This window comes from Felis catus, chromosome D1 (genome assembly GCF_018350175.1).
Source record: "Felis catus isolate Fca126 chromosome D1, F.catus_Fca126_mat1.0, whole genome shotgun sequence".
Classification (NCBI taxonomy): domain Eukaryota; kingdom Metazoa; phylum Chordata; class Mammalia; order Carnivora; family Felidae; genus Felis; species Felis catus.
This window is the reverse complement of record NC_058377.1, coordinates 88,118,314-88,136,426: the sequence shown is the minus strand read 5'-3', so window position 1 is coordinate 88,136,426 and position 18,113 is coordinate 88,118,314. Positions and strand designations below refer to the sequence as shown.

At 49.5% G+C, this 18,113-nt stretch overlaps 1 protein-coding gene across 2 annotated transcripts in view; it reads left to right on the top strand.

Annotated features, from left to right (window-relative positions):
• The window catches only part of ABTB2 (ankyrin repeat and BTB domain containing 2), a 174,750-nt gene that overhangs the window by 113,279 nt on the left and 43,358 nt on the right, over positions 1 to 18,113 (top strand). The window contains exons 1-2 of one of the 2 annotated variants that reach the window (XM_019812251.3): positions 10,527 to 10,770; positions 14,497 to 14,643. In XM_019812251.3, coding sequence (XP_019667810.1) covers positions 10,752 to 10,770; positions 14,497 to 14,643 — 166 coding nt within the window. In that variant the 5' untranslated portion in view covers positions 10,527 to 10,751. Of the gene's footprint in view, positions 1 to 10,526; positions 10,771 to 14,496; positions 14,644 to 18,113 lie in introns of those variants that run through there. The other variant, XM_003993156.5, reaches the window with a different exon arrangement.

Genomic DNA, 18,113 nt, shown 5'->3' with positions numbered 1-18,113 from the left:
TGCTGCCTCTTCTCTGGCCAGTAGCCAGCACATCTTGGGTCGGGGAGGGCCCTGGGGAAGGGGTTTTGCCCAAAAAGACTGATTCACTATTTCCACCGGGTCCGCGGGCCGTCTTGGTGGGCAGATCACACGCCAGCCTTGTAAACTCGCTCCGCGCTTGTCCCTGTGACGTTTATAGCCCCATGGGGAGCTGGCTTTTTAACGAGCCTAATTTGAGACTATAAGTAGGAGTTTGTAAAACAAACAGTGAGGGACTCCGGCCAGAGCCCAAAGTTGTAGTTGAAGCGCACAGGGTCACATACAGCACGGCAGACAGGCGGAGCTGCTGTCCCCAAGGCAGCGGGACAGGAGCTCCCCAGGGAGAGGCCTCCCTCCCGGGGGAGCATGTGGCAAGCTGTCTTTCCCCTGCACCTGCGGTGTAGCAAGAGCCCTTCCCAGGTGGGTTCTGCACGGAAAGCACTGAGAGTCCTGGGTCCCCCAGTGGGAGAAGAGGACCCCTTTGAGAGTGGGCCTGTGTGGAAGTCCAGGACTAGGTGTCAGCGGGCCAGAGGCCCCAGCGCTCCTCCCTGGAAGACAGCCCCGTAGCCAGGCCTCCGAGGCCTCAGGGAGTGAGAGTCTCTCACCCAAAGACACGTGTGAGGAAATGCCCCATCTTCCTGGAGCTTTAATTCCCTTTTGGTGAGACCTGGTTTTCAAGTTAAGGAAGAGGTGGAGGGTGCTGATGTCTGTTAGGAGGGTCTGTTAATAAGGTCACCTCTCTGACAGGTGCCAGGTGGGAAGGGAAGTTCCTCAGCTCTCAGGTGGAGCCCTGAGGGCTCTTCTCTGTGCTAGAGTGCCGGGGTTTAAAGTGACTCAGGGGACACTCTGCCCACTGTGAAGTCATATTCAAGGGGTCCCTCCTGACTTGCCCCAAATTATGGACCTCTAGAATGGCGTGTGCTGTGGCTGTTGAAAACAATGATGAGAAACATGATCGGGGCACCTGGGTGGCTCAGTCAGTTAAGCGTCCAGTTTCGGCTCAGGTCATGATCTCATAGTTCATGAGTTCGAGCCCCACGTCGGGCTCTGTGCTGACAGTTGGGAGCCTGGATCCTGCTTCAGATTCCGTGTCTCCCTCTCTCTCTCTGCCCTTCCTCCACTCGCACTCAGTCTGTCTCTGTCTCTCTCTCTCTCTCTCTCTCTCTCTCTCTCTCTCTCAAAAATAAACATTTAGAAACATGATTTAGGGCCATGGAGAATGTCCATGAAATATTAAGTGAAAAAGGAAGTCATTAAAGTGTATGGCAGGGTTCCTTTTGAAAAATTAAAAGTATAGATGTACACTCAGAGGCATTAGGTGCATATTCAAAAGCCTGAAGGATATAAGACCATAATGTTGATGGTGATTATCTCCATATGGTAAAGTTACAGCGATGTTTATTTTCCTCTTTTTGCTTCCTTGGGTTTCTTAAATTAAAATAAACTGTGAGTGCCATTTCACAGATACTCACCTGGTGGCAGCCGAATGGTCTGCCAAGAAGGTCCCCCATGAAGGGAGCTTTCCAGCCCCTAGGTCTGAGCTAAATGAGGGCTGGAGTTGGCAGCCTAAGCCCTTAGGGAACTCGGCCTTGTGGACCACAACCACTCTGCTCTCGGTGGAGTCTGACGAGCATTTCCACAGCCAGCTTTAAGAAGTCATGGGGTGGGGCCTCCACTGAGGCATGGGGGCCCTGGAGAATGGGGGAGGTGGCTTCATTGTCGGATTTTCCACATGATTGCATTTGAACAAATGGTTCTATGGCTTAAAAATATTTTTGGAAACATACTTTACAGAAATCCTCTTGTGTTAGAGAAATCACTACGTCTGCAAGTCACAGGAAATGTGACGGTTATAGTCTGGATTGTGTCCCCCACCCCCAAATTCATATGTCCTAATCCCCAGAACCCCAGCACGTGACCGTATTTGGAGATAGAGCCTTTAAGCAGGTAATTAAGGTAAAATGAGGTGATAGGAGTGGGCCCTAATCCGGTGTGAGTGGTGTCCTTATAAGAAGAGATCAGGACACAGACACACAGAGCAAGGTCATCTGTAAGACAAGGCGAGAGGCCTCAGGAGAAAACAGTCCTGCCAGCGCCTGAACTTGGACCTGCAGCCTCCAGGATCGTGAGACTATAACCTTCTGTCGTGCAAGCCCCCCAGTCTGTGGTACTTTGGGAGGACAGCCCTAGAAAAACCAAGAGGGGGATATTTTTCTCTTGTAGAACATTCCAAGACTGGAAGTTCCTCGTGGTGGTCAGCTGCCTGGTGAGGCTGTCTGAGACCCAGGCCCTTTCTGCTCCCTGCTCTTCCGTCCTTAACATGTTGGCTCTCACCCTGCCCTTGTCCCTTCACTCAGGTCCACCCCCTCCACCGCAGGACCATGGGGACTGGACGGTGCTCCAGCGTTTGCCGCAGGCGGCCTGCCTCCTAGTTGCACAATGGCTGCTGCTGCACCTTCCTCAGATATCGTGTTACACCGGAGGCAGTAAGAAAAGCAAAAGTTCTGCCAGCTGGCTGGGTGGCCTGTATCCTCTTAGATCAGGGAGAGCAACATCTTCGAGAACCCCTGAAGTCTTGACCATATGTCTCATTGTCCAAAACCGTGTCACACAGGTATAGGGAGGCCAAAGAAAGTGTCCCCCAGGGCTCATAGTACATAACTGTTCCAGACAGAATAGTTCAGGGGTTCTGATAGAAGGAAGGAATGGCATTGGATAGGTCACTGAGAGCATCAGCACAATTTCAAGCATCCAGTGACTGTTTTCATACATCTTAGTGGGAAAAGATCATAGGGTCCTTCAAGCTCAGGTCCTTCAAGATCAAGTCCCTCAAGAGTGACACAGTGAAATTTGGGGTGTCCTCAGCTCAGAAATGAGCATTCTGCAGGGACCTCCTGTCTATAAATGAGCTTTCCTCCGGCTACCTCCTCTCCACCCTCTTCAATCCACTCTGGTGACATGCGATGTTATTCAGCCATATTGACCAGGGACTGTTTGCTTCTCATAAAGTCTTTACAATCCCTTCGGGGTTCTTGGAGTGAGTGGGGGCTTTCTGAAACATCCTGTTATTTCCCTTCCCCCGCCATAGCTCATGACAGCACATAGCAAAAGCCCTCTCTCCAGATTCTGTCCAAATTCCTATTACTGACTCCAGCCCCCTCCTCTTGCATGTATTATGCTGCATTTTAAGTATTTGTCTACATGTCTTTCCTCTCCTCTAGGGCAGGATCCTGGGTCTATGCACCTCTGTATTCCTAGTGCCAAGCTGAGGGTAATTAATTGGCCTGTAAGGGACATTTGCATAAGCGAATGAGTCACGGGAATAGCACAATGCTAAAATTTCTGTAGCCCCCTCAGATACTCCAAATTTGAAGCCAGCACTTAATCTTGACACAGAGCATCCTAGGGCCTTAGGGAATGTGTTCTCTGTCACCAGGACGTAACTGCTTGCAAGCAGCCGCTTCTCCATGTGTGGGGGGTGGGTATGTGTGTGTGCATCCCGTATGAGTTATGAAGGGGACACCACTGCCTCTGGGCTCTGGTGTCCCCTGCACACTTAGCATTGGGGTGTCTTTGTCCTGGCCCAGATTTCAAGGTCTGTGTTATAAAAATACTCCCGTTCTTTGTGAGTTACTTTTTTGAGCCGGGTATATTGAAAGTTGCCAACTACTTAAAAGTGACCTAGTGGGGTACGTGGGTGGCTCAGTCAGTTGAGCATCTGACTTTGGCTCAGATCGTGATCTCATAGTTGGTAGGTCTGAGCCCCATGTCGGGCTCTGTGCTGACAGCTCAGAGCCTGGAGCCTGCTTCGGATTCTGTGTCTCCCTCACTCTCTGCCCCTCCCCACTCACTCTCTTTCTCTCTCTCTGTCAAAAAAATAAAATAAACATTAAAAAAAAAAAAAGTGATGTAGGAACATCACCAATTTTAAAGGTAGTCAAATACAGTTTTCACTTATTTGGGCTTAAAAATGATACCTTGCTGAATTTTAGTTCTAAAAATAGGATCTGCTACCTCTGTCTTTGATATTCAAGTGTTTCATGCAAAAGTTTAAAGAAATGCCCAGCTTTATGGAGGTAAGAGTGCCCAGGCAGCAGGCTGGGTGGATTTTGGATTGTGAAGTCCCAGGGAAGTGGGCCAGCAGTGTGGATCCTAGTCTAATGCTACCTCCCATCTGTTCACACGCTGCTGCCTGATTCTCTGTCGAATGTGCATGGGACCCTGTCACTCAAGGGCTTAAGCCCCTTCCGTGGGTCCGTATTGCCCTGACAACAGAGCCTGGTCTGTTAGAGCCTTGTGACTGGTGCCCTCCACCCTGGCCCCTCCCTGAGGCCTGTCACATTCTGCCCATCGCTGCACTACCCCTCTCAGTCCCTCCAAGGTGCTCTGGATTAGTACCAGGGTCAGCAGGCATGGCCCTGGGGCCAAATTTCACTGACACGTGTTTTTCTATGACCCACAAGCGAAGAATGAATTTTACATTTTATATGGCTGAAAACGTTCATTAAAAGACGACTATTTCGTGACACGTGAAGGTGAAATGAGAATCCATGTTGATACTTTCATACATGGAACACGGCTATGAGCATTTGTTTACATGTTGCATGTGCACGTTACACGGGCCAAGTTGAGTAGTTGTGACAGAAACCTGCAAAGCCAAAAATATTTACTCTCTGACTCTTTACAGGAAAAGTTCGCTAACCCTTGGATTAGTACTGGCTCCGAGGGTGGGTGGAGAGAGGGCAATGGTCTGTTAGCCACCACCCAGGCTGCTCCAAATAAACACCATCTAGTACAAATAAAGTGTTTACTGTACAAACACAACTTCATGGCAAGTTCCCATAGGGCCTCTCCCTAAACTATCATTGTTCCTGAACCTTTCTAAATCGAGTTTTCCTCTCCCTTGGAAGACCCATCTAACCCCTTCGTGAGACTGGTATTTACTCATCATCAGCTGAGATGTCCCTTCCTCCAGGAAGCCTTCCTGGACCACTAGGCCTGGATAGTCTGGCTTGGACACCCCTCCTCTGGGCTCTTTGTGCTGTCTCTAGCCCTTTTCACACAATCTTGACTTGGCTGTTGTACCATCTACCCTCCTTCCCTAGACTACAAACATCAAGAGGGTAGGGAACTTGTCTGTTCACTTTTCTATCCCCAGAGCATAGCTACTTCCGCACATGATTAGGTCATCTATAAATAGCTGTTGCATAAATGAGTGAGTGAATGAATGCAGAATAAATAACCCCTCTCTGGTGAGTAAAGCATGATTCTTTATCAGTGTAGACCACAGTGGTCTTTAGGAAAATAATGGGATAGATTGGCTTTGGGTTCATCCCTTCCTCCTAATGGTGGTAAGTACTTTTATACGGTATCTGATGGCTTCATTCCAAAGCCATTGGCCCCGGGAATCAGTGAAGCCATTTATAAGAATATTCCCATTTACTACATGCTTACTATATGTCAGGCATTTTGCTAAGTGCTCACTTAACCTCTTTTAATCCTCAATCCTGAGAGCTAGGAGCTTTTTACACAGATGAGCAGATTGAGGCTCAGAGATGTTAGGCAACTACTCCAAGGTCACACAGCTAATAAGATTCAGAGCTGGGTTTTAAACCTTCTTCTCTCTGACTCATGCTATTAAATCATCTAGAGAGTCCAATAGTCAAAACCCTTTGGAATGGGACCCAAAGCCAACTGAAGCAGGTTAGATTTGTTAGAAGAACTCGAGCGTAGTAAATTTCTGACTAATGTACTCATGATCTGTTAATAAATGCCTTGGCCATCTGCCCGGGACCTTGTGATATTTGCCTCTTTTTTAACCCCCAAGGGGTGAGTTGTGCACGTTTTGGGTGCTTGGCTCATTTATCCCTCTCCTCCCCTCTGGGCTGATGCCTGGAGACTTCTCTGCTCCCCTCTTTTTCCTACTGGCAGCACTGGTCTCTAACAGGAGATGTGGCTCAGGAACCACACCTGTCCAGGGTTTGCCTCTTCTCCCACCCCTGTGCCCACCGGTACCCCCAGGCCAGCACCAGCAGCCCGAGACTCCTTTTCTGGGTTAGTGATTCTGGTCGTGTGGTGTAAAGATTTCCCTGGCTGTCCCCGTCCTCAGGTACCAGCGTATTGCAGCCTGCACCTGTCACAGCGGCTGCTGGAGGTCTAGGCCACCATGTGGCTGCATCGTGATCACACAGGCTCAGTGAGGTAGGCACACAGCTGGGCTGAGTGTCTGGCAGGATCCTCCAGGAAGTGCCACTGGTGATGCAGCCCCTGAGTCACCTGGAGTCACCACCAGGTGAAGGTGCTGGTTCTCAGAGGGGCAAATTCTTGGAATGAGGCACGCAGACAAAATCTTACCACCGCATTAGCAATGTAGAACTGTTTCTGCCTGGATTTCTTCCAAAAAGAATGTCCTTTCCTCTTACCTTTGTGTGTGTGTGTGGGGGGGGGGGGTAATATTTCTATAAAACAGCCAGGTTTTCCTTTTATTTATCTTTTTTTTTTTTGCCTCCATGAGCTCACAATGGTTTCATAATGGTTTTGTTTTTATTAAAAATATAGGTAGTAATTATTTAATCAGTAGGAAAAAAAAGTATGAAGAATAATGGAGAAAAAAGTCATCTAAAAGTCTCCCATGCATAAATAACTATCTTTTATATTAGATGGCCCCCATTCCAGGCTCTTTATAGGTAACTCAATTATAGTAGTTTCCTTTTTAACATTCACTTGTTTTCTTATATAAAAATTTAATTTCCGATAACTAATTTTCTGCCACATTTGAAGTTAGAGATACTCCTTTGCTCAGAAGAAACATTGGTCACCCTCCTCATTCTCGAAGGCTATCCTTCCCTCCCTACCCCCATTTCCCTAATAACAATAATATTTTACTAAGTCAATAAATCATAATCATTGTAAAAAAAGTTTCAGAAAGCATGGTAATTCAAACAGAGACAGAACCACTCTTACCTCGGTGGCTGTGTGCATTGACTGGGGGAAAGGCTGATATTTTAGGGTGATGACCGTGTGTGTGTATGCACCCATGCGTGCTGAATGTGTTGCCTTTATACAAAAGTGGCTCTGTGCTGGCCTTGGCTCACAGGAATTACGGTGCTCGCCCACTGTGGGCCAAGGACGGCATTCGACAAAGGACCATGGTCATGTGGTGGCTTCTTTTTTTTAAGAGGCGGCGGTTCCAAGACTCGTGCTTTCTGGTCACTCAAGCTCTTGGTGTGTTACATCAATACTTTGCAGAGAGGCCACCCAGAATCTCTTAAAAAGTATTCTAAACACCACGGAGATGTTTTTCCACGGGAAAAGCTCAGTAGGTCACTGTGAGTTTTCTGCTCCGTGCTGCCCAGTGTTGTGACTATTGCTGGTTTTTCCAGAGTTCACCTTTAGGTTTAATTTCCTGAAATTGATCTGCTTGGTTACTCTGGCTTTATTTCACTCTCTTGCAAAGAGGGGAAATGGCAATGAACAGACTGCATTTTATTAGGTTTTTTACTCTAAAAAAAATTAAGCAGCAATCCACGATCTCTACTAGGTTGTTCTTTTATGGGCTCCCAACTTGTGTCCCCTGGGTCTGTGACAGAACCGATAGGCACCCTAATGACACAAGTGGCCAGAATGCCAGTGAGCCAGCGTCCCTCGTGGAGATTCTGGGCTCCCCCCTACCACTTTGTTGGGCTGTTGTTTTCTGGTGGCCCCACTCTCCCCCCGTAAATCCTCACCCTGCTGGGGGCTCCCCTGAGAATTGGGTGAGTCAGTCCTGAGGTCACAGGTGCTGTTGCCAGCTGGAGGGGAAGAGGGTGGCCCCAAGGCCGGCTCCCCAAGTGGGTCTGCTGCCAGCCAGCCCAGGACTGTCACAGCTTCCAAAGGGAGGTGAGTTCCAGCCCAGAATTCATGGTGAGGTTTGCTTTTTACCATCTTTTTAAAAGAGAACTGGGGATGCTGGCAAGGAGCACGCTGCACTTCAGCAGCCTTTGATCTTGCCCTTGGTTCTCTGGCCCCTGGCTCCCCGGGCAGTCGTAAATGTGTCTTATGATTTTACTGTTTAACAGTGAGCTCCTAGTCCCCTGGGCCTGACTTAACTGGAAGACCATCTTTAGCCAGTCGTGTTCTGATAACTTAGCCAGCGTAAGGTGTTAACCAGAGCGCAATTATGTTTGCTTTTAATTTCCTGACCCTGAAGAAGAAAGGAAAGTGCACTGCTAATGGGACTGGGGAGTGGAGAAGGAAATGTTCTGTCCCTGGCCTTGAACGGGGGAGAGCCGCATGTGAGAGGTGGTTGTACGTGGTGCTCTGGATTCCAGCGTCGGACGGGCTGGGTCAGAATCCCACCTCTGTCATCTTCTAGCTTAGTGACCTTAGCCCAGTGACCCAGCCAACAGTGTGCCTCATTGGTAAGTGGAGCAGGTGATAGTATTAGCTACTAGCTACTAGAAATAAGACCGCTGCGAGGGCCTTCGTGTGGGTTCGAATGGTTCATCCCATTCCTGGCATAGAGTACCTACCACTCACTACAGGGTAGCCCATCTCCATTCGTTATTAAGCCATGGTTAAACCCCATTTCCCAAACTCAGACCATGCTCCTGCCTCCCGGGCTCTCATCTTCTCTCAGTTGAACTTTTGGGCCTCACAGTATCGTGGTCTCACCTTCAGATGGGTCCTGGCCAAGAGTTCGATGAGCTTTCAGTTATTCCTAATGAATCCTTTTTGCATGGATGATTGCCAGTTCACCAGGTTTTTTTCTTCTTACTCCCTTCGTCTTCCCCTTGCCTCAACACCCACCCCCAACCTTAGAATGTCAGGAGAAACACCACTCGGTGAAGTTTCTCTAGAATGGACTATTCTTACGCTCCATTTGGGTCTCTCTGAAAACTATCCATGCTTTAACTTTTCAGCACTTTGTTTCAGTATGACTAATATCCAACACTGGGCATTAAACGTGCTATATATAAAATTCCAGATCAGAGAATGGAAACACTTTTTAAAGAGCAAAAAAGTGTTGGATTATGTGGGCTGTTTGGAAACCATTCAGCGGGGCAATATAATTTTTATTTTCAGAAGCTTATGGATTGAACCCCACCCAAAGCTTCCAGCTCCTAAGAAAACCAGTAGAATCCACCCTGCCAAGTTTCCTCACAAGGGCAATAAAAGAGTAATCCTCTGCATCCCGGTTTTCATTTTAAAGAAACAGGAGACAGGCGGTGGCCTCTGCCGTCGTCACAAATGAGCTTCCCCGAGCCGGTTGCTAGTGAGCCCGGTGGGCAGTGTCACGGGCGGGGGTGGGAGAGGGTGCTGCACACACAGCCTTGCACAGACACCTGAGCCCACTGCAGTCACGCTGCCCTGAAAACATTTACAGGTCTAGGGAGAGCACTGGTAATAGCTTGTTGAGTTGCGGGGACAGTTATATTACAGTCTGGATGGTGTTTTGATGACCGGTCAGAAAAGCTGACCCATAAATCTATCCAGTTTTCACACACAAAAAAGGACTTCTTCTTTACCCTTAAAGTTGAGTGTGTGTGCTGCGGAGGGAGACTGGAGCTGTGGGGGAAATTAAACCATAGGAAATAATAATAACAGGGTCTGTTTGTTCCCACCGTCGACAGTTCCGAAGTTAAAGAGTGGAATGAAAGCGGGGAAGAAGGTTTGGAAGGCTACACTTCAGTGCTAGAGCACACAGAGAGGCCAGACTGTAGGGTGCCGGGGCTGGAGAAGACTCTAGAAGCCACCGACTCTCCCCGAGAACAGAATGAAATCCCCATTGATTTGGCCTTTGGACTAAGCCCTGCTTCTGAAAAGCCTGAGCACTGCAAGTCTGGTTTGTCAACCCAGCGCGCAATCCATCTGCTTCTGGCGTGGCGCTTGCTTGGGGGAGCTGGCAAGCTGCAAACTGAAACCCAGGTCGATTCCTGGTTGGCAACCCCTGGCAAGAAGGCGGGGTTCCCAGGCCTCCGCTCGGTGGCTTTCCCATGTAACTCAAGGGCGCCCTCTCTGGGCGCTGGTGGAGAATCAGCTGGGAAGAAAAACGTGTTGCTTTTCCAAACCCAGGGCTGGCACAGAGCCAGGTGACCAAACTCACAAAACAAAACAGCTCAGAGAAACAGGGAGCAGATACGCGTAGGCTTCTCAGCTCTGCTGATTTCCTGGGAGGTGCTGGGTATTTCCCCCGTTCACTGGCAGAATTGTTTTCATCCTTAAATTTCAGAGAAAGAAAGTTCTTCTAACCTGTGGAAAGGTACTTAAATGCCCTTGTTGCAGGGCAGTGGGGAGTCACGGAAGAGGACTGAGCAGAGTAAGGGCCGGCAAGGATGGGACAGGACTGGTGGGGGGAGACAGGAGAGGAGGCTGCTGTAGCATCTGGTGAGGGGAGACAGTGGCCCGAACTGGGGTCCCGGCAGTGGCGGATGTTTGAGATGCTGAAGTGGTAAAAGCAGCAAGGCTTGTGGTTGATCGGATGCGTGCAGGAGGAGGAGGGAGACTTGATAAGGATGACTCATGGGCCGTCCTTGTGCAATTGGGTGGATGTGGCCCCGTGCTCAGGAGGGGACGGTGGAGGAGGGAGCCGCAGCTTTAGGGGATGAGATAATGAGTTCCGAGATTCAGGAGTTGGGCAACCACATTGAGAAAAATCGAGTGAGGGAAGATTATGGTTCTGTGTGTAGACTGAGAAATGTGGAGGCTTCACCTACAGTCAAAGTACACTCGAGTGGAACACTGTTTCAACAGAAATGCTGATTTTTATAGAAGGTAAAGGATAACTCCATCAGACTTACTGCCTCCTGCTGCTCCCGACTCAGTAGGTCGTGTCGCAGTAATGATCTGAGTTGACGCCTGTGGGTTTTCTTTGTGACTTTCACAGAGTTCAGCAGGATTGATCAGGGATGTCCTTGTGAACTGATCACAAGAGAAGCATTCCAACATGCTTTCTTTTCAATCATGACTGAAATAATCTTTCCTAAAGATTTTATTCAACGGAAAAAAGAGAGAGATGCTCTTTCTGTGTGTTGAGGTGGGGGGAGGTGTGCGCACACGTTTGTGTGTGTGTGGGGGGGTGTGCATGCATGTGTGTGTGTGTGTGTGTGTGTGTGTGTGTGTGTGTGTGTGTGTGTTTAAAATCCCTTTTTCCAGAATGACCTTGCCCTGGGCCCCTATCATAAGGCTGGGAATTTGTGTGGGGCTAAGAAGGCACTGACGTGTTAAGAGAGCGTAAAGATTTTCCATCTCCACGGAGAGCTGCTGAGGAGCAGGCTTATAAGAATTTCAGATTGACATAAAAAAGGCTTTTGTAAGGGCAGATGCAGAAGACAAGTGGTGGAGCTGCATTCTGGAAAGATCCGAGGGAATAAGAGGACAGCCTCCATCTGTAGACTTCCATGGGCGGCCTCCAGGGATCCTTGGCAAGAGGTGCCTAGAGACCCATTAAAAGGAAAGTGCTGTTTCTGGATCTTAGTTTCTCTTTCCTCCTGTCAGACCCCGGGGCCCAAACAGAATGGAACCCCTCTTCTCACAAATCTCCTAGGGTTGTTTAAAGGACAGGGCGGCCACAGTTAGGCTGCCATTTCATTCCAGTAGCTTGAGAGTCAAGAGATCGAAATTCTAGCCCCAGTTCTGTTTCTGACCCTCAGTATCCTTGGGCACATCTTCTGGGGGCCTCGGTTTTCTCCTCTGTAAGATGGGTGCAGAGAGTACATCATGAAGTTTTGGGGATCCAGTGTGATCATGCGGTGGGGTTATCACAGCGCCTGGCACATAGTAAGCCCTCAATGGAAGTCAGACGTGGCTGTTCACTGGCAATGGCCGCCCCACCTCCCTTGCCGGAAGAATACATTACTCCATGTTAAACGTCTCTTAAAAGCAAAAGGTACTACGCAAAAGCTCTGATGCCATCAATTATTATGATTAATAATAGGTTCATAATTACTTTTGCCACAATATTAAGTGAAAGCCCCTCTGCTAGGTGATGACTAGGAAGATAGGAACCGTTATTAATGGAGCTGCCAGCTCGTGTTACTGGATCCATTGACATAATATTTCTCCCTGGGAATCCTTTGACAAATCGGCTGAATTTCCTATTCCCTTGCCCTAAGCACTGTAAATTTGATCCACATGTCCCCAGTGTTGTTTCTGTAGATTAATAATGAAGAAGGGAGGGGAACACAGCCTGCACAGGACCCATAGATGTGTGGAAACTCTCCCAAATGTTTGCCCTGTCTGTGGGTTAGAGCTTATAGAGTGTGTGTGTGTGTGTGTGTGTGTGTGTGTGTGTGTGTTGGAAGGGGTGCAGATTCCCTTTCATTTTACTTGTTTTAATGCTCAGAGCCAGCTCTCCCTAATGTGTTTGGGCACTCAGCTGTCAGGGAGAGTTTCTGCTTTGGGGAACAGGGCTGGGGCGTAGGGGGAGCCCAGTCGTGCCCTCCCCATCCTCCCACTGGGAAGCATGCTTTGAGGAAGTGCTCTGATGCCCTGCCTTGCTGCGTCAGCACTAGATTTGATGGGAGGGGCCGCTGCCATCCCGGAGGGCTGAAGGGGGGTTGAGGGGGCAGTGAGGCAGCACAGAGGAGGGCAGGGAGGCTGGGTCAGGCGAAGGGCAGGCAAGGAGGGCAGGGCTGATTGTCAGCTGATCCTGCAGAGCGGTCAGAGAACTCTGCCCGGGTCCAGGCAGTGGAAGAGTGTCATGTGTGTTTGCCCCACGGGAGAGGAACACACAAGACGCAGCAGGGGGCTTCCTGGGTGAACCAGGCGGTGGTGATACAGAGGTATCAGCACATGCACAGTCCACCGACCCGGGGCAGCCACGGGAGAGCCTTGGTGGTGCGCTCGTCGGACGTGAGCTTACGAGAGGGATTAGGTGTACACATTTGAGAGCCCGTCAGATCCAGATTCAAATCCTAGCTCCGCCTCGGAGTTGAACAAGTTATTCAAACTCTCTGAACATCAGTCGCCCAATATCTAAAATGGGGACAGCAGTGCCTACCTTACAGAAAGAATAAATTTAAAAAAAATTTTTTTTAATGTTTATCTTTGAGAGAGAGAGACCGAGTGCAAGCTGGGGAGGGGCAGAGAGAGAGGGAGACACAGAATCCGAAGCAAGGTCCAGGCTGTCAGCACAGAGCCCGACGCGGGGCTCGAACTCACGGGACTGCAGGATCATGACCTGAGCCGAAGTCGGACGCTTAACCGACTGAGCCACCCAGGGGCCCCTAGAAAGAATAAATTAGAAGGTGAAAATTAAGCCTACATTCCCAGCATGTAGCAAAAATGAGAGCGACAGCCCCCAACAGAGCATTTCCTCTGAGCCACACGCTGGTGCAACATTGACATCCAATAGCTCATCAGTCCTCACAGCCACACAGTGAGGGAGGTGCTCTCCTTATCTGCGCTTAACACGCAAGGACTCTGAGGCACAGAGAAGTGCAGTAAGTGGCCTGAGATCACACCGCTGGTTAAGTGACAGAGCCAGATTCGGGAGCCCAAACGTCCCAGCTCCAAGGCCCCGTCTTCACCGCGCTGCTCGCCGTCTATAGCAGTCACCATCCTCATTACATTTCCGTGTGCGGGACAGGGAATTCTAACCGAGATCTGGCCACATCCCAGGGGCTCTCCAGCTGTCTCAAGGCATTTTAAGAGATATTCCCAAAAGTGACTGATTACGGTCCTGTGGGTATTTTTCTTTAAAAAAAAAAGAAAAAAGAAAAAAAAAGTGCAGGGGGCTATTGGACAAAGATGCATTGATCATAGGAACAGCAGTTACCAAAGGCTGGGAATCTCTGTGGCCACATGCTCTTGAGAACCAACATGTAATTTTAAGCCAGTCTGATCGTGCTTTTCTCGTGCTTTCTAAGAAGCCACACAGTGAGTTGGAGAAATGTTCAGACTGTCACCCCTTGGGATTGATTTTGACGGCTCTTCCCCTCTGGTGCTGAAGTGCTAATGAAAAACACTAATTGAACTTGGCCAGTGGCTGTGATGTTTCCCCTCCTTGGAGTGGAGAAGACAGCATCTCCTACACCGTGGTTTGTCCTCGTCCCCTTCTTGGCAGGAAGAAGGAAAGGGGGCAGTATGAGGACATGAGAGGACTCGGGGGCGGGGGGGCGGTGGTGGTGATCCCACCCTTTGGGTGGGCATGGTGGACATTTACGTCCCCTGAGGTCCATGAAGGCAAAGCCAGGTCTCTTCGTCACCCCATCATCCTGAATGGAGCACAATGCCTGGGCCGAGGGAGGCGTTGTAAATATCCAGTGAATGGAGAAGTGCAGGAGTGAATGAATTCCCGTATGGCCCATGAGCTTGTAGAGGCCAGTGCCAAGAAACCACCTCTACAAAGGGGGCCCCTCCTCGTTCTGGCTTTTGTAGAAGTCAGATATCCTCAAGTGCAGCTTTGAGATTTGCCCACTGACCCCACACCCCACCCCCAACCCCAGGAAGGACCTTTGCTTCCTTCCTGAACTTACCTGTCTGCCTATTTCCCCACAGGCGTCCTCTCTCTCCCTGCGTACTTCAGTCCTTACAATGGCGGGTCCCTGGGCCACGATGAGCGAGCCGATGCATACGCCCAGCTGGAGCTCCGGACCCTGGAGCAGTCCCTCCTGGCCACCTGCGTGGGAAGCATCTCCGAGCTGAGTAAGTGGGGCGTCCCAGTCTAGCTGGCTCTGAGGGAGAGGTCGGGGAAGAGCTCACCTTTTGGATTCTGGCCTCCTCCTCTTCTTCCTCCTCCTTCAAACTTCCTGCCTTTTCTCTGCAAGCTGGACCCTTCCAGGCCAGAGAGTGCAAACTCATGGCCCACAAACATGTATGGTTTGATTGGCCTGTGGGCTTGATCACAGACAAATCTGGACTTCTGGTTTCTCTTGAAACATCAGATGACCATTCCTGCATGGCAGCGATCAGGGGGAGCCTGCTTTCCCTACGCTGTCATCTACCTTGGTATTTTACAGCCTGGCCCCAAATGCTCTGCATCTATAACTGTTATTCTTCCCTGAAAGAAAGCACACCCCCCCCACCGAAGTCTCAGTGTAGAAAATGGAAGATAGAAGCAGAGCTCCTCTGGCTGAAGGGAGGTTGTGTTGGCGTGTGGCCTCAGCCCTGCAGTGACCCTGGGCTGCTTCTCCTAGGATCTCAGGGCTCTGCAGGACACGGGGGAATGCCTTGGTCTAGGTCATTACCGTTTGGCAGCTGGTTGAAAAGAGTGTGTTGGGTGAGAAATCTCATTCATCTCCTGATCTCTCTCTCTGTCTCTCTCTCTCTCTTTCGTCCCAATTATTTAAGAAATCAAACTGCCCACTCCTCCTTAGTTCTCCCTTCCTGTGCCATGGGACCTCCCAGTGGTGGGCGGTCCCACATCCAGGGACAGAAGTGCATGGTGTGGAAACAGATGGAGTTTCACTCTGCTCTCCCCCTTCCCATTTCTGATTTCCTTGAGCTTTCTGAATGGTGAATGACAACCTTTTTGCTTCTTCAGGACACAGCTTCCTCCCTTCCTCCCTCCATCCTTCCTCTCCCTTCCCAGAGCGGGAAAGAAAGTGCCTGGTTCAAGGTCACAGAGCAGATTCATAACAGGGCTGGGAGAGAAAGCAGGACTTCCAGCTGTCTGTCTCCTGGGGGCGCCGCAGCAGTCAGGGCCGGTACATAGCTGCCCCGGGACCCTGGAGGAAGTGGGCTCAGGTATGTCTGCCTTAAGTGGCCACCCTTCGAATTGCTTCCGGCTGTGGGCTTCCTAGATGTGGCTAGCGGCACAGCCACCAGCATCTCAGCTGAGATCAGGTTTGGAGTCTGATCCTTTCCTTTTACCATGGCAGCTTCTGTGGGTGTTACCGTCCACAGCCGGGCAAAGGGAAGCCCATTCAGAAACTTTCCTCAAGGGAAGGGCTTGCCATCATCTGCCCTTAACATTCAGCCCCTATTGGTTCTTCCTTTTATAAACAGCCCAAGTTTTAGTTTGCCCTTTTGCCACCTCCACTCCTGTCAACTCAGCCCAAACTAGAGCCATGTCAGATACCACCCATCTGCTCAGTATCCCTCCATCCCCCTACCCCATTGCTTCCCAGCTCACTCAGTGAAATCCAAAATCCTCACCGTAGCCCAAGATCTAATATATGATCTGGCTTCATTGCCTACTACTCTACTCCTGTTAACTGTGCTCCAGCCACCCTGGCCTCCTGGCCAGGATTCTCCCAGCCCAGGGCCTTTGCACTAGCTGTCCCCTCTGCCTGTGACCATTTCCCCCCAGAAACCCAAATATGTTCGTCCTTCATTTTCTCCAAGTCTCTGCCCAGATCATACCTTACTAGACAGGCCTTCCCTGAGCACCCCCTTCTCATCCCTCCATCTTCCCTCTTAGAACTTCAGTTCTTTCAAAGCACTTGTAACTATTTACTTGTAAATAGTTCATCATCTCTTTCCTCTGCCTAGAATGTCGGCTTCATGAGAATAGACTTTCTCTGTTTTGGTCCCCACTGTACTGTGTCCCCGTGATTAGAATAGTGCCTCATCGTGTGTGTGTGTGTGTGTGTGTGTGTGTGTGTGTGTGTGCGTGCTTGTGTGCGCATGTGCGTGTGTGCAGAGGAATGAGTTCTGAATTGTCCAGTGTTTGCTTCCTAAAACCCACCTAGGATCTGTCCACATCCTGGCCCAGCCACTCCTCAGGGCAGAGGGAAGAAGCATCCCCGTAGCATCTTTCCCCAGACGACTGAACAGGCTGTGTCATGTGCCATGCTGCCCCACCTCCCTCACCCTGAAACCAGGGATTTTGTGAACCCACTCTGCAGGAGGGAGGAGACAAAGGTGGAGGCAGATAATGCAGATTTTATGAAACTGAAGAACTTAATGAGGCTAGTGATACTTGGCACTGAACTCCTTGGACCTAAGAGTTTACCCCGGGTTTAACACGCATTAACTCCCTGCACTTGAGCCAGGACCAGCCTGCCAGGTGGGTTTAGAAGTTTCTTTTTTATGTCAGGTCCAGCTGCATAGAGAACTCAGGCGCTTGTCTCTCTGTCCCTCTCTCCCCATCAACATGTAACTGGGAGGGAACACGAGATACCTTCTTTTTAAAGGTAGCCAGACGGCGTAGGCCTCATTTTGAAGACAGAGCTGCATTCCAGACTCTTACTGCTGTTTTCATTTGATGGCTCATAATGAGGGTTGGACAGACCAGAAACCTGTAGCGCCTCTAACCAAGGCTCTCATGATTAGCAAGCAGTGAGGGCCTGCTTTTCCGTACCTTGTGGGCGTTTCTGGGCTTCAGACGGAGGTTTCATTGAGCTTAGGATCAGCTGATTCTCCAGCGCAAAGGCATTTCTGAAGCAGCTCTGAGTGCCCACCTGCACTAAATCAAGAGTGTCATCCAGTCTGGGCCATGACTTCTCGAATCAGCCGTGGTGACAGGCCAGGGAATCTTTGTCCCCACTCTTAATTGCCGACCAAAGCTTCTATAAAATACAATGAAAATGAGCGTCTAAAAAATGAAATCAAAGACATGTAAAACGCAAGCCAATTTGTAAAAAATTATTAGACATAAAATCACTCTGTCAAATTACTGTGAGATTTATTTAAAAAAATTTTTTTTATGTTTGTTTATTTTTGACAGAGAGAGAGCGAGAGCAGGGGAGGGTCAGACAGAAAGGGACACACCGAATCCAAAGCAGGCTCCAGGCTCTGAGCTGTCAGCACAGAGTCCAATGCAGGGCTCGAACTCACTAACTGTGAGAGCATGACCTGAGCTAACGTCAGACACTTAACAGACTGAGCCACCCAGGCGCCCCAACTCTGAGAATCTTTTAAAGCTCACTCTCAATTTCTGGAATTAACTTGTTGTGATCCAGTTAAAAAAAAAAAAAAAAAAAAAGGTAACACACAGTTTGCAGACCTGTCCCAGTATGCAGACCACACTGTGGAGCAGTGACCAAGAGCATGCGTTTGGGATGCGGGGTCCCCAGGTTAAGTCCCGGCTGGTTCACTTACCACCATTTAACATCCTCGAGCCTGTTTCCTCATTTGTAAACTGGAAATACCTCCCTTATGGGGTGGTTGTGCAGATTAAATGAGATTTAATCTATGTTTTCCCCACTCTCAAGCCTAAAAAATATCAGGGA